The sequence below is a fragment of the Furipterus horrens genome, unplaced genomic scaffold, assembly GCF_987537825.1.
Source record: "Furipterus horrens unplaced genomic scaffold, mFurHor1.1.pri manual_scaffold_4, whole genome shotgun sequence".
NCBI lineage: Eukaryota > Metazoa > Chordata > Mammalia > Chiroptera > Furipteridae > Furipterus > Furipterus horrens.
This window is the reverse complement of record NW_028327174.1, coordinates 20,497,666-20,514,099: the sequence shown is the minus strand read 5'-3', so window position 1 is coordinate 20,514,099 and position 16,434 is coordinate 20,497,666. Positions and strand designations below refer to the sequence as shown.

Below are 16,434 nucleotides of genomic sequence, written 5' to 3'. Positions count from 1 at the left end.
AACTCAGCATCTGATAGACTGCCTATCTCCATTTCATTTAGCTTTTTCTGGAGTTTTGATCTGTTCTTTCATTTGGGCCATGTTTCTTTGTCTCTTCCTGTTGGCAGCCTCCCTGTGTTTGTTTCTATGTATTAAGCAGAGCTGCTATGACTCACTGTCTTGATAGTGTGGCCTAATGTAGTAGGTGTCCCATAGGGTCCAGTGGCACAGCCTCCCCATCACCCAAGCTGAGTACTCGAAGTGTACCCTTAGTGTGGGCTAAGTACACTTCCTCTTGTAGTTGAGCCCTGGTTGCTGTTGGCAGATCAATGGGAGGGATTTACCCAGGCCTGTCAGCTGCAAGGATTGGCTGTGACCACTCACCACCAACTTCTGCCCTCTGTGGAGGATCAGCTGTACAGCGGCAGGGTGGTGATGTTCCAATGTGGTCTGTAGCTGTGCACTGGGTGCGCAGGCTCTGGGGTCTCCAGGGTAGTGCAAGCCATGGTCAGACGACACCTGTATTTTGCTCAGGACCACCCTTTCTGAGCTATGAAGCAATATGAGATGGCCGCTACTTATGCTGGGCTTGGAGATTTCTAGGCGAAGACAAGTAGCGAATCTAGGCTGGCTGCTGGTAGTGCCAGGCCTGTTGCTCACTGAGGCCAGATGATGCTTGTTTGATAGAATTTAGGAAGTTGTGCAGCATGAGTCAAGACCAGCAATTCATATGGAAAAGCAGCTTGGGTGGGTCTGTAAATTGGGTGGGGCAGAGTCTCTGGGCATCCCTAAGGCAGGGCAAACAGTGTTAGCCAGGTTGTTGGAGTCTCAGATATGGCACCAGCTTGTGGGCTCTGTGGCTCTGTGGGGGGAGGGTTTAGAAAAAGCACAATGGCTTCTGCTTGCTTTGATGCCAGACACTTCAGTTTCTCCCAGTATGTCATTGATGCCTTTCAAGCCATTACTCCAGTACTTGGAGCCCAGAGGGACTGAGTCTGAGTAGGTGAATCCATGTGTAGGTTCTTTAAGATGAACTACTTGGGAGTCCAGCAGTTTCACCCACTGACTCAATCGCAGCTGGATTTTGCAGCCAGAAGTTGTGTGAACTTATTTTCCTGGCACTGGAACCCTGGGCTGGGGGCCCTGGTGTGGGGCAGGGACTCTTTACTCCTCAGATATCTCTCCTCAATTTTTATCCACCGCATGTGGGTGACGGACCAGCCCATTCTGCATCTGCACCCCTCCAACCAGTCTCGACGGATGTGGTTTCTTTAATTCTATAGTTGTCAGATTTCCATTCAAATCGATTTCTGATGATTCTGAGTGATGGTTGTTCTATATTTTAGTTGTAATTTTGATGTGGTTGTGAAAAGGGGCAAACCATGTTGGCCTATGCCACCATCTTGACCAGAAGTCCTGAAATAATTTCTTGCCTTTGTATTCAATCTATTTTTTTTTAATGTAATCATTTATTTTTTTACTTCCTCACTTTTATAATCTTACATTATTTTTAAATTTTCCCATTACAGTCAGCATTCAATATTATATTTGTTTCAGGTGTACAAAACAGTGATAAGACAATTATATAATTTACAAAGTGATCATTCTCTGTTATATATGTTACATCCCTGTGACTACTTTGGTATTAGCTGTGAGTTTGTCATACATGGCATTTATTATGTTGAGGTATATTCTTTCTAATCCCACTTTGTGAAGAGTTTTTATTATAAATGGGTGTTGGATTTTGTTAAATGATTTTTCTGCATATATTGATATGATCATGTGATTTTTATTCTTCTTTTGTATGGTGTATAACATTGATTTGTGGATATTGAACAAATTTGCATCCCAGAAATAAATCCTACTTAATAATCATGGTATATGATCTTTCTAATGTATTGCTGAATTTGGTGTGTGAATATTTTGTTGACAATTTTTGCATCTGTGCTCATCAGGAATATTGGCTTATAATTTTTTTTTTTTTTTTTTTGTAATGTATTTGACTGATTTTGGAATCAGAGTGATGCTGGCTTCATAAAATGAGCTTGGAAGACTTCCCTCCTCTTGAATTTCTTTGAATACTTTAAGAAGGATAAATGTTCATTCTTTTTTGAATGCCTGGGAAAATTCACCTCTGAAATAAAACCAACTGATCCAAGACTTTTGTTTGTTGGTAGTTTTTTGATTACTGACTGGATTTTGTTGATAGTTATCAATCTGTTCAGATTTTGTTTGTTTTTGATTCAGTCTTGGAAGATTGTTTCTAGGAATTTATCCATTTCTTCTAGACTGTCCAGTTTGTTGGCATATAACTGTAGTATTTTCTTATAAATCTTTGTATTATATTTCTGTGGTGTCAGTTGTTATTTCTCCTCTTTCATTTCTGATTTTATTTAATTGAATCCTCTCTTTTTATCTTGATGAGTCTGGTTAAAGGTTTATCAGTCTTATTTTTCTTTTAAAAGAACCAGCTCTTGGTTTTATTGATCTTTTGTATTGTTTACTTCCACTCTATTTCATTTATTTCCACTCCGATCTTTATTATTTCCTTCCTTCTACTCACTTGGCCTTTTTGAAGTTGTTTTTCTTTTTATGTTAAGTTAGATGTAAAGTTAGATTGTTTATTTGAGATTTTTCTTGTTTTGCGGTGGGCCTGTATTGCTATGAATTTTCCTCTTGGGAAAATTCTGTGTCTCATATTTGGGGTTGCTGAGTTTTCATTTTCTTTTGTTTCAATATATGTTGATATGACTTCAAGCTTCTTATATTTATTCAGACTTATTTTGTGGCCTAATATACAATCTATCTTGGAAAATGTTCCAGGTACACTTGAAAAGATAGTATATTCTGCTGCTTTGGGGTAAAATACTCAAAAAATATTAAATTCACCTGGTCTAATGTTTTAAGGCCACTGTTTCCTTGTTCATTTTCTGTCTGAAAGACCTATCTACTGATGTCAGTGAGGTATTAAATCCCCTACCATGACTACCTTATTGTTGATTTTTCCCTGTATGTCCATCAATATCAGCTTTATATATTTAGGTGTTTCTGTGGTGGCTGCATAAAGGTTTACAAGAGTATATACTCTTGTTGTATATATTCCTTTATCATTATGTAAAGTCTTCTTTTGTCTCTCATTATAGTCTTTGTTTTAAAGTCCATTTTATCTGATATAAGTATTGCAACTGCAGACTTCCGGTCAAGATGGAGGCATAGGTAAACACAGCTTGCCTTCTCACTCAACCACAGCAAAAATTACAAGTAGAGTACCAAACAAATATCAACCAGAATTGTCAGAAAACCGAGCCATATAGAAGTCCAACAACCAAGGAATTAGAATAAACCACATTAATCCAGGTGGGTAGGAGGGACAGAGACATGCAAAGATGTGGAGAGGCCTGGAGATGCAGAGATGTGGAATGGGCAGTCCCACATTCACATGTGGTGGGTAAAAAATAGAAGGGATACCTCAGGAACGAGGGACCTCAGCTCCACACCAGACACCCAGCTCAGGGTTCCAGCAACAAGAAGATAAGTCTCCCTAACTTCTGGCTGTAAAAACCAGTGGGGGTTGGGACAGCAGAAAAAACTGTGGAATTCTCAAGTGTCTCCTCTTAAAAGGCCCACAATAGATTTAGACTTAAGCAGGCTCACTTTCTCTGGGCCTCAGCACCAGGGCAATAGCTAGAAGGGCATCAGTGGCACACAGGGAGAAACTGAAGTGTCTGGCAGCAGGGCTAGTGCCGGAAGACAGCTTCCTCCCATACAAAACTTCAGAGGACAGGCAGCAGAACTGTCCCTGAACTTTCCCCCACACAGAGCCACAGAGTGTGACATAGTCACCCCACCCTGGTGATCACGCAAGGTGTGCTTTTCTATAATAGGCCATGTTACTAAGATAGGGGGTCAAAGCAGCTCTACCTAATACACAGAACAAAAATGGGGAGGCTGCCAAAATGAGGAGACAAAGAAATATGACCCAAATGAAAAAACAGAACAAAACTCTAGAAAAGGAACTAAATGAAATGGAGATAAGCAATCTATCAGATGCAGAGTTCAAAACACTGGTTATTAGGATGTTCAAGGAACTCATTGGGTACTTCAACAGCATAAAAAAGATCCAGGCAGAAATGAAGATTACACTAAGGAAAACAAAGAAAAATTTACAGGGAACCAACAGTGGAGTGGATGAAGCTGAGAATCAAACCAATGATTTGGAACATAAGGAAGAAAAAAACATTCAATCAGAACAGCAGGAAGAAAAAAGAATCTCAAAAAACGAGGATAGGCTAAGAAGCCTCTGGGACATCTTCAAATGTATCAATATGCTGGAGGGAGAAGAGAAAGAACATGAAATTGAAAACTTATTTGAAAAAATAATGAAAGAGAACTTCCCTAATTTGGTGAAGAAAATGGACAGTCCAGTACAGGAAGCACGAAGTCCCAAACAAGATGGACTGAGAGAGGACCACACCAAGACACATCATGATTAAAGTGCCAAAGGTTAAAGATAAAGAGAGAATCTTAAAAGCAGCAAGAGAAAAGAAGTTAGTTTTCTACAGGGGAGTTCCCATAAGACTGTCAGCTGATTTCTCAAAAGAAACTTTGCAGGCAAGAAGGAACTGGCTAGAATTATTCAAAGTGATGAAAAGGAAGGACCTATAACCTAGATTACTCTATCCAGCAAAACTATTACTTAGAATTGAAAGGCAGATAAAGAGCTTCCCAGACAAGGTAAACTAAAGGAGTTAATCATCACCAAACCATTATTATATGAAATGTTAAAGGGACTCATTTGAGAAAAAGAAGAAGAGCAAAATTATGAACATTAAAATAGCAATAAATTCACACTATCAACAACTGAATCTAAAAAACAAACTAAAAAAACAAGCAGAACAGGAACAGAATCATAGATATGGAGATCATTTGGAGGGTTATCAGTTGGGAGAGGGAAAGGGGAGAATGGGGGAAAAGGTACAGGGATCAAGAAGTACAAATTGGTAGGTACAAAACAGACAGGGAGTTGTTAAGAACAGTATAAAAAATGGAATAGCCTAATAACCCATATGCATGACCCATGGACATGAACTAAGAGAATGTGGGGTACCAGGTGGAGGAGGGAAAGGGGGGAAAATTGAGACAACTGTAATCAATAAAATATATTTAAAAAATAAGTGAGCTACCCCAGCTTTTTTCATATCTATTTTCATGAAATATCTTTCTTTATCCCTTTACTTTCAGTCTATATGTTTCTTTCAATGTGAAATGGGTCTCTTATAGGCAGCATACATATGGGTCTTATTTTCTTATCCATTAAGCCACCCTCTGTCTTTTGATTGGAGCATTTAGTCCATTTACATTTTAAGGTATGTACTTAGTTTCATTTTACTATTCATATTTATGTTCCTTTACCTCCCCTTTTTCTTTTAAAATTTGGTAGTGATGAACTCCTTTAGTTTTCTCCTGTCTGGGAAGCTCTTCATCTCTCCCTCAATCTTAATTGATACCCTTGCTGGGTAGAGTAGTCTTGGTTCTAGGTCGTTACTCTTTATCACCGGGGTAGCACACTTATTTTTTTAAATATATTTTACTGATTACAGCTATCCCAATTTTGTGCCAATCCCTCTGGCCTAAAAAGTTTCTCTTGAGAAATCAGTTGACATGTCTTATGGGAACTCGCTTGTAGGTAACTAACTGTCTTGCTCTTGCTGCTTTTAAAATTCTCTCTTTATCTTTAACCTTTGCCATTTTAATTATTATGTGTTAATGTGGTCCTCTTTGTGCTCCTTTTGCTTGGGACTCTGCGCTTCCAAAACAAGTACGTCTATTTTCTTTCCCAGGTTAGGGAAGTTTTCAGTCCTTAGTTTTTCAAATAGGTTTCTATGACCTTTTTCATGCTTACTATTTTCTTGTCAAAGTTCTCTCTAACTCCTTGAACATCCTTATAACTAGCATTTTGAACTCTGTATCTGGTAGGCTGCTTGCCTCATTCATTTAGTTCTTTCTCTGGAGATTTCTCCTGTTCTATCATTTGGGACATGTTTCTCTGCTTCTCTATTTTGGCTGCCTCTCTGTTTGTTTCTATGTATTAAGTAGATCTGTTACATCTCCCAGCCTTGGCAGGGTGGCCTTATGTAGTAGGTGTCTTGTGAGGCCCAGTAGCACAGTCTCCCTGATCACCTGAGCTATATGCTCCAGGAGTGTCCCTCATGTGGGTTATGTGTGCCTTCCTGCTGTAGTTGAGCCTTGATCGCTGTTGGCATGTCAGTGGGTGAAATTATACCTCAGGCTGACTGGCTGTGAGTACCAGGCATGATCACATCTTACGAGCTACTTTGTGGGGACTGACCCCAGGGACTGGGATTCACCCAAGTGGGATCTGGTACCTGCCTAGATTACCCTTTGGGTGTGCCTCTTATGGAGCTAATTGGGTGGTGCTCTGCTGTAGTCTGAATCCAACCACTGGATATATTGTTTCTGGGGCCTCTGGGGGGCTCCAACGCAGGTCAATGTCAGACACTGACTGTGACTAGCCTGGGACTACCTGTTAGGAGCTACAAAGCAATCTGCAGATGGTAGTTGCCCATGCTGGGCCTGGATATATGTGGGAGAGGCCACGCTGTGATTTAAGGCTGGCTGATACCAGTACTGGGCCTGGTGCAGGTCACCAAAAGGCCCAAGGCACCCTGAGACATGCCACGACCTGCCAGCTGGCTGACTGTAAGACTCAGCCATGGAAAGAACCTTGGCAAGTAGGAGTATGAGAGTTAGGTGACACAGGGCCTCAGGGAGACACCAGGGTGCAGTGAGTGGTATCCACTGGGTTAATACAGATTCATCTTTGGTGCTAGTGCTGAGCCTCGGGCCACGCAGCAGAAGTCTCAGGGTATCCCGAGGCCAGCTGCCACCCACCTGGGGCCTCCAGACCTTTGCAGTGGGGGGAATCTCAGGGATTCATCAGGAAAAAGCTAGTAGAATTCACCAGGCTAAAACATAATCAGGTTTGGCCACACAGGAAATGGCTCAGCATAGGAACACTGGAAGCTGTCCCTCCAGCCCTCGCCCTGAAGCTATACATCTCAGTTCTTCCCTGAATGTATCTGACATCCCCTCTTCCCTCTACTCCCCAGTCAGCTTGACCGGAATATGTCAAAAGTTTTTTAAGAAAAACTGCAAAGCGGGACCAAGCTGGTTGCTGAGGAAAGAGCCTGGGGCCATGCACGAGTTGGTGGGGCAGGGTCTCAGGTAGTTGTAGTCATCAGTGGAGGTAGTGGAGTTCACCAGGCTACTGAAGGTCCAGATTTGTCCATGTCAGGAAAGGGCTCAACGAAGGAGAGAGGGTGCTTGTCAGCTGTGCAGGAGGAGTGCTCAACATAGGGACAATGGCAGACGTCCCTCCAATGCCTCATGGTGAAGCCACACAACTCGGTTTCTCTCTGTATGTCCCTGACGCCCACCTGAGCCACTGTCCCAACACCACAGTGCAGTGTGAGTGCTAGTGAGTGGAGTTTGTGTACAGACCCGTTAGCAGGACACCTGGGTTTCTAGCAGGCTTCTGTCTCAGGAGGACTGACAGAATTCCTGGTGATTTTCACAGCCAGATGTTATGTGAGCTCCTCTTAGCAGAATTCAAGTTTAAATTAGAAAAAATATTTTATAAATTTTAAGAAAACTAGGGATTTTGTGTCTATCATACTGATAAATATTACTTCTGAGTGTCGTGAGAGAACAACAAGCACAAAAGTAGGCACAATTAAATACCAACAAATACCTGTTTATCTCCCAGCAGGTCGGGCTCCCCTTTGCTAGAACTTGAGCTGACATCATCTTCGTCAGAACTGTTGATGACTTCCTCCTCATCTGAAGGAAGGTCACCAAGACCAAGGTCCAGATCATTGTGTTCTTCCAGGGATGCTCCAGAACTGCTTCAACAGAAAGTGTAGCATTACTCACTTTTAAAAACAAGAAATACTACCAAAAAAACAAACAAAATCAACCATCTTATTCATGTGATGTAAGCAAGGTACATCTAAGGGATTTAGAGGGATAGAAATAGCCAGATCAATCAAACTTCCCCTTCCCTTTCCCCATCTCAGCTGTCAAAACACATATTTATTTTCATTTAAAAATAATCATCTTGAAAAACATGTATTTTTCTGAGCAGAAGGTAGGTGAGAAGCAAGTTTCCTAGCTTCCCCCATCCTATGATTCAATATATCCTTACTCTAGAAGATGAGGTCTCTTACTAGCACAAACCAAGAAGCCTCATAGGACGTGGGCTGGGTTACCACAAAAGGAACATTAAAATAGATGCTGCTTCATTGAGACCCTTTGTTTTGTTTAGCTAATATACCTACAAGGATTGGGAGGTAATGATGGCTATCGCAATCAACAATGCATGTGCTAATGTGAATATGTGCCCACCTCCCTGATTAGAACCAATTTCCTTTTTTATAACCACATCATAAGGCATGGGAAGGAAAGAGGATGTTACAAATACTCGGGCTCTGCTCCAGGTCTGCTGATTCAGAAACTCTAGGGGTGCGGGGCCCCTAGGTGATACATGCTCAAGTTTGAAACCACTGTACCAGGCCATTTACCAACACCTCCTTACCAGCCTGACATCATTATTCCCACTTAGGACTCAGACAGATCTCTGGAATCTAAAAGCCACTGTTGCAATACAATGAGTGGGGGGAATTCCATAGCAAAGTTCCCCAGGAAGATGACAGAAATAATACTTTCTAGTTTTGGTTGTAAGACTCAGGAACAAACTGCCTGTGGGAAATGCTTTCCTGTCTGTAGGTTGCAAAAATATCTACAGAACAGAAGTTAGTAAAAAAATTCACAGAAAATCATCAGGGCTAACACTCAGGAAGAGTAAAGAGAGTTACATTGCACCCTGCAGGCCCCTTAGCAGGTCATGGCCAGGTCACTCAATGGCCAAGGATCCCACAAATTACGGGAATTCTTAATGGGAATCTTCAAAGCTCAGGATAAATTTTTCTGCCAGTTCCTATAGGATACAGACTTGCCTCAGATGCCATTCTTGGAGCCCAACTGTTAAATAAACCAGCTGGATGGAGGCAGAATGCCAAAAAAAATCACTTCACCTGCCAAAGACGGAGTTTCCTATTATTCAGCGCCTGGAGGGCTTTGTGGAATCATATCAGCCGTGATTAGGTGGGTGCACACCTTATCATACTCCCTATGAAATGAAGGAGACTCATTCCCCAGTGAGTGGTGGAGGTGAAAGAAAAAAGATTTCTAGTCAGATGACTGGCCAGATTCCCTGCTTCTGGGTGTCCAGAGATGAGCCCACCCCAGCTGGGCAATTAGTTGATTTAGATGAATGTGAGTAAATGAGAGGTTACAGATCTGCAGCCTATTAACAGAAGAAACACAGAGCATTACTTGTTTTTATCGTCATGGTTGGTCCCTTAGTAGTCTCTAAAACGCTGTCACTCAGAACATCTTCAATCTATGAGCAGCTTCAGCATCACCAGGGAGCTTCTCCAGAAGTATAAAACCTCAGGTCCAGCCACACCCCACTGAGTAAGAATCTGGTTGTAACAAAATCCTAGTAATTTGGGTTTTTTGAATCAGCCTATCTGTGCATTCTTTTTGATTCAACAGTATAAAAATTTCAAATAATCAGTTATAGAGCTGTGGCACCTTTGAGGAAATCATGTTTATTTTTTCTAAAAGGGGAGCTGAGAGGTTTTACTTAACATTTGGTAGGCTATTATTAAGAAGAGAGTAACCATTAAGGATACAAATGTTTACAAAAGTTAACAGTTAAGAACACGGAAAAAGGCTTTAAATATAAAAATGACATGGATCAAAACATGCTGCCACAAAACGTTCAGAGATTTTAGTTCTGAAAATTGTTTTCCTACAGAGAACCTTCCCTGACCACCCCTCTGTAACCCAAATTAATTTATTTGACTGAATCCTATCTGATCTTACTTGACTGCACTTGGTGGTAAACTTAAAATGTAAAGTCCTTTTGGTCGGACATCTTCTCGAAGGAGCAGTGGTGGCAGACGCTCTTCGAGTTTCACCATGCTCGGAAAGTCGGCCAAGAAAGACAAAGACCCAGAGAACAAATCTGGGGGTAAGGCCAAAACGAAGAAGTGGTCCAAAGCAAAGGTCAGGACAAATTCAATAACATGTCTAGTCTGACAAAAAAACATATGACAAACTCTGTAATAAATTTTCCAACTACAAGCTCATACCCCCAGTTGTTGTCTCGGAGGGACTGAAGATCTTCAGTTCATTAGCCAAGGCAGCCCTTCAGGAACTCCTTTAGTAAAGGGCTTACTTAACTGGTTTCAAAGCACAGAGCTCAAGTAACTTACACCAGAAACACCAAAGGAGGTGGGGATGCCCCAGCTGCTGGTGAAGATGCATGAACAAATCTCATTAGCTGTGCATTTTGAAAATTAACACTCTATCAAATCAAAAATGTAAACTCCTGAGGACAATTGTTGTTTTCAGATGAACTGCCAGCATGCTGCTTGACATAAATTTTTACTGATTAAAGAAAAATGATATTAGAAAGCAATGAAGCATTCGGGAATATTTAGTATGTATTTATGGTAGGGATGATCATAAAGAAATGTTCGGTGGGAATACTGAAAGGAGTATATAGTTTAAAGGAGAAGAGGCATTCTAAGCACCACTATCAATAGTATGGAAGTAAGAATGTTTGTATTCAGAAGACAAAAAGAACATTTCGACTGCAGCAGGAGACTCCAATAATTAATGGAAAACAAGCTTGGAGCAGATAACAGGTGACAGACTGTCAAGGGGCATGAAAATAGCTAAAGAGTTTATATTCATCCTCTAGGCCTTCAACAAGGAGACCAAATCTCCCAGCAGAGCTCCAAGCTGGATGTCCCTACCATAGTTCATCCTTGTTAGTACCACCGGGAAAAGAATGGCACCTTTTCTGTCAATCAAACTTTGTTAGCATAGCCATTGCCCAACTCCTCCAACTACCAGGGAAAAGACATCCCTATTTATTAGCATCAGTGAGATCCCTTGTTGATCTCAAAGCTTAAGTCAAAGTTAAAGGAGCTTCCCATATTCCTGGATTGTAAACAGTAGAGACCATTTATGATTTTGAAGCTTTGGGAGGAAGATTAATCTTGAACTAACTAGGGGTGGCACAGTGACAGAGTAAGTAGAAGGAGATCTAGGAGGTCATTTCAATAGTGCAGGCAGCCTGGAACCAGGGTGGCTTCATCAGGAATTGAGAAGAAGGGATGGATATATCACCAAGGCCAGGGTAAAGAAATGGGGAAAACACTCTAGTCTTCCTTCAAGGTTTCATGAACAGTCACCAGCAAAACAAGAGTGGCATCAATCAAAACAGAAATATGTTAACAGCAAAAATCATATTTTTAAGGAATGGTAATGACTTTAGCAGTAAAATCAGGAAAGATGGCATTTGTATACACATTTAGATGTTCATTTCTACATGATTCAATGGAGAAACACTGTTGATTAATCTACTTTCTCACATACTGTTAACAGCTTTCGAATTCATCTAGATAATTTTAGAGTTCTAATAATGAAAAATGGATTCTTTACTAATGACAGTCACTGAGTTTGGGGCTCTTCCATTCCTTATATTTTCTTCCCACTGTCAGGAAGATAACATCCGAACACTGTCTGCACTGGGGTTAAAGAAACAGGATATAGTGTTTCCTCCACACCTTCCTGTGTAGTTAAATCATAACTTGAGAATTGAAGTAAAAGGAAAGCAAGCTGCAACAACCACCAACAGAGTCAAGACTATTTCCCCAGGCCACCATTGCCACATCAGATTTGATTCTACAATAAGTCTTGCATCTAGAAAATAATTTTTCAAATACACTGGAATGAAAACAGAGAAAAATAAGCCCAGAAGTAAATTCCCACTGATCAGGGAACTGTTCCTTCAATTCCGCATGGCAAAGATCTATACATTTGGAGTGATAATTACTTAATGCTGTCGTTTTTTAAAAATTACTTATTTTTATGTTATTTTCTATATATGTACAGAACATCTTTCACTGGGAGTACATCAAATTTCTCTTTCAGGTAAGATGTCACATCAGGGATGATTTCTCTTTTAGAAGGAGCTGTCTTTTTTAAAGTACTTATTTAATCCACTTCCCCTAAGTGTTTTCAGGAACATAAAACCTGCACAATGCCAAGCCAGGTATCTCCACCAAAACATCCTCATGAACCTCCATTACATTAATAATCCTAGCAAGTGTGAGGGAAGAAGAATAAGGATGGTGCCAGAAAGGAAGAGAAGTAGCATTAACTAAAAACGCATTTAAATCACTGAATCCTGTCCTCTGCTGTTGACAAGTCTGCTTTCTTTTTCTCTCTTGATGGTGATTTTATTCTGAGCCACTTAAAGAATGTAGTACGTAATTCCTTCCAAACTTAAAGAAAGAAGTTCATCCCATTACCCTCACCTTCCAGAGTTTCTTTCTCACTGCCAAGTCACAACACGTACATATGAACTTCTATGATCTTTCTCTTCCTCTTCTTTCTACTCCTCGCCCAAACTGAACAGAACCAACTCATCCTCAGGATGTTGTTATAATTCTTTTGCAAATGCTGTCTCATTTTGACTTGATGACTATGTGTTTCCTTTGGCTGCTTTCATATTTATCACATATTGAGTGGAAAATCTACTACTAAGAACTTCAAGGATGAACATTACATGCAAAAAAAAGAAAAAAAATTAATGTTATGTACAATAACATGCCAACTATACAAAATTGTTTCACAAAAAAACATTTTACTCTGTTACTTCATTTCCCTAATGGAATTGCACATTCCAGGGTCAGTTTGAAAATCTGAATCAAACCAACAAACGGAAATTCAAAATTCATTCTTCTTCTCATTTTCAGGCCCTCTCTCAAGTACACTATACTTGCAGAATTTTCTCCATCTCCAACTCAATGATTCTCTGATAACTACCACTATAATGAGTACGTTCTCTCTCTATTTCTTTTAGGAAACAGAGCACAACTTGTGAAATAGCCATACATTGTCATTTTTACCTGTAATAAAACAAGATTCATACATTCATGTCATGTTTTTTGGTTTTCCAAAAATAGGATCTTGCACAATTATTTTAAGTATGTGCAAAGCCAGGGTGACAGAATATAAAAGCCAAAAGACAGGAGAGTCTGAAGCAAACTTATCTGATCTGAATAAATACCAGGTTCAACAAGTGTGATCCCTCTATGATGAGAGGTAAACCAGATTCTCTAATAGCTCTTACCCATTAATAACGGCTTTAACTAAAAAGAAACACTGTTGCTTCAATAATATGTAAGGCAGTGAGTGGATGGCTGCTGTCCTTATTACAGTATAGTAGCAGAAATCTTTCCCTCCAAGGAAAGGTATATACATTAGTTTCTTGATGTACATCAATTTTTAATCTTGTTTTGAAAGACTGCCTAAAATTCAAGACAAGCTTTATTTTATTTTTAAAATTAATGAATTTATTAATTTCAGGTTTAAAAATCATACATATGTATGAGTATATTAACTATTTTGAGTTAAATTCTTTAATAACCACAAAATACAAATAAATAAAATCACAAAAATAAGGGCTAGCACAGCATGAATTTGTTAAAAAAAAAAGAAACTTGCAATATAAAATGTACACAATTAGGTTTTTTATTCTTTGGTTCATAAATTTTAGAGGTGTTAAAAGCCAAGCTTTCAAAACTAGCAAGTTGGGGTTCTGTGGCTTCTGAAAAAGAAACCACAGAAAAATGTCTAACTTCCCTGAAATGTAAACTGGAGGATTATTTAAAAACTGGCTTTGGGTAACTCTTGTTAGAAAAGAATACCAGGCTTCAATTATGAACCAGGCTTGCTTCCAGGACTCACAGACAATCAGCCCAAAGGTCAATCCCTCCCACTGACATGCCAACTGCAATCAAGGCTCAACTGCAACAGGAGGGCACACACAACCCACAAGGGATACACTTGAAGTACCTGGCTCAGGTGACTAGGGATATTGTGTCACTCGGTCCCACCAGACACCTATTTCTTAAGGGCCCCTGCCATGACTGGAAGACACAGCAGATTTACCTAATACATAGAAACAAATATAGAGAGGCAGCCAAAAGGAGAAGACAAAACAAATCCCAAAGGAAAGAACAGAAAGAAAGTGCAAAAAAAGAACTAAACAAAATGGAGACCAACAATCTGTCAGATGCCGAGTTCAAAACACTGGTTATAAGGATGCTCAAAAAACTCAGAGGAAGAGTATATGAACTCTGTGAGAACTTTAGCAAAGACATAAGAAACATAAAAATAAAAATAAGAAGCCTAAAAAATAACCAGTCAGAAATGAAGAATACAATAACTGAAATGAAGAATATGTTACAGGGAATCAACAACAGACTAGATGAAGCAGATGATCAAATCAGAGGTTTGGAAGACAAGGTAGTGGAGAACGCCCAATCAAACAGCAAACAGAAAAAAGAATTTAAAAAATGAAAACAGTTAAGGGGTCTTGGGATAACATCAAGTGCACCAACATTTGCATCATGGGATACCAGAGGAGAAGAGAAAGAAAGGAATTAAAAACCTATTTGAAAAAGTAATGACAGAAAACTTCCCTAATCTGGAGAAGGAAACAGACACATAAGTCCAGGAAATGCAGAGCCCCAAACAAGTTAGACCCAAAGAGGACCACCCCAAGATATATCATAATTAAAATGCCGAACATTAAAGACAAAGAAAGAATCTTATAAGTAACAACCAAAAAAAAAGCAGTTATTTACCTACAGGCAGCTCCCAAGAGATTATCAACTAATTCCTCAACGAAAACTTCGCAGGCCAGAAGGGACTGGCAGGAAATATTCAAAGCGATGAAAAGTAAGGACCTACAACCAACATTACTCTACCCAGAAAAGTACCATTTAGAATCAAAAGACAGATAAAGAGTTTCTCAGAGAGGAAAAAGCTAAAGGAATTCATCACCACCAAGCCAATATTTCAAGAATTCTTAAAAGACCTTCTTTAAGAAGAAGAAAAAATTTTACAGAGATCAAAAATACGAATAATAAAATGGCAATAACTACATACCTATCGATAATTACTTGAAATGTAAATGGATTAAATTTTCCAATCAAAAGATATAGGGTGGCTGAATGGATGAGAAAACAAGACCCATTCATATGATGCCTATAAGAGACCCACTTCAGATCTAAAGACACTTAGACAAAAGTAAAGAAATGGAAAAAGATATTTCATGCAAACGTAAATGAAAAAAAAAAAAAGGTGGGATAGCAATACTGGTATCAGACAAAATAGACTTTAAAACAAAGGCTATGACAAGAGGCAAAGAAGGACCTAGCAATTCCACTTCTGGGTTTTTATTCAAAGAGACCCAAAACATTAATTCAGAAAGACAGATGCATCCCTATCTTCATCGCAGCATTGGTTACAATAGCCAAGATACAAAAGTAACCTAAATGTCCATTGATAAGCAAGAAGATAAAGAAGAGGTGGTACATATATAATGGAATATTATTCAGCCACAAAAAAGAATGAAGCCTGCCATGTGTGACAATATGGATGAAAGTAGTGGGTACTATGCTAAGTGAAATAAGAGAAAGACAAATACCATATGATTTCACTTACATGTGGAATCTAAAAAAATAAATGAATAAACAAAGCAGAAACAAACTCATAGATACAGAGAACATTTTCATGGTTGCTAGATTGGAAGTAGTGTGGGGGCCAGGTGAAAAAGAGAAAGGGATTAAGTTGTGCACATTGCCAGTTATAAAAAGTCATGGGGATGTAAAGTACAGCTTAGGATGCCCTGGCTGGTGTGGTGCAGTGGACTGAGTGCCAATCTGCTAATGGGAAGGTCACAGGTTTGATTCCCGGTCAGGGCACATGCCTGGATTGCAGGCCAGGTCCCCAGTTGGGGGTGTGTGAGGTAACCCATCGATGCCCACACGTTTCTTCCTTTTTCTCCCTTCCCCCTCTCTAAAAAATGAAATCTTTTTTAAAAAAAGGAAATTAGTCAATAATTAATAACTCCATATGGTGTATGTAGTATCTAGATGCATACTAGACATCATATCAGGTGATTATTAATAATTATTTATTTATTGTATTATTTCCCCTATGAACAACTGTAAACCTACTTTTAATAATACAGGAATAAACCCTTTTACATGCTTACCACTGTAAACCTATGTTTGCCCCATCCTGTATATGTGACTGATAACCTGCGGCCAATCTCATCTGTCCAGTGTCATGTGTTTGGCCAGCCCCATAATCCTATAGCAGGAATCTCTTCCTCAAAAACAGGGTAAATAGGAGGTAATTTAAACCACCATCAAAGAGGGTGCCATTTTCTGGGATCCTTAAGTACAAAGCAGGTGCACTGGTGAGAAATTATATCAAAGA

At 39.6% G+C, this 16,434-nt stretch overlaps 1 protein-coding gene across 1 annotated transcript in view; it reads right to left on the bottom strand.

Moving 5' to 3' along the window:
- The window catches only part of FGD6 (FYVE, RhoGEF and PH domain containing 6), a 111,048-nt gene that overhangs the window by 65,735 nt on the left and 28,879 nt on the right, over window positions 1-16,434 (bottom strand). The window contains exon 4 of the mRNA XM_090275093.1: window positions 7,751-7,904. Within this exon, the coding sequence (XP_090131219.1) occupies window positions 7,751-7,904 (154 nt within the window). The remainder of the gene's footprint in view (window positions 1-7,750; window positions 7,905-16,434) is intronic.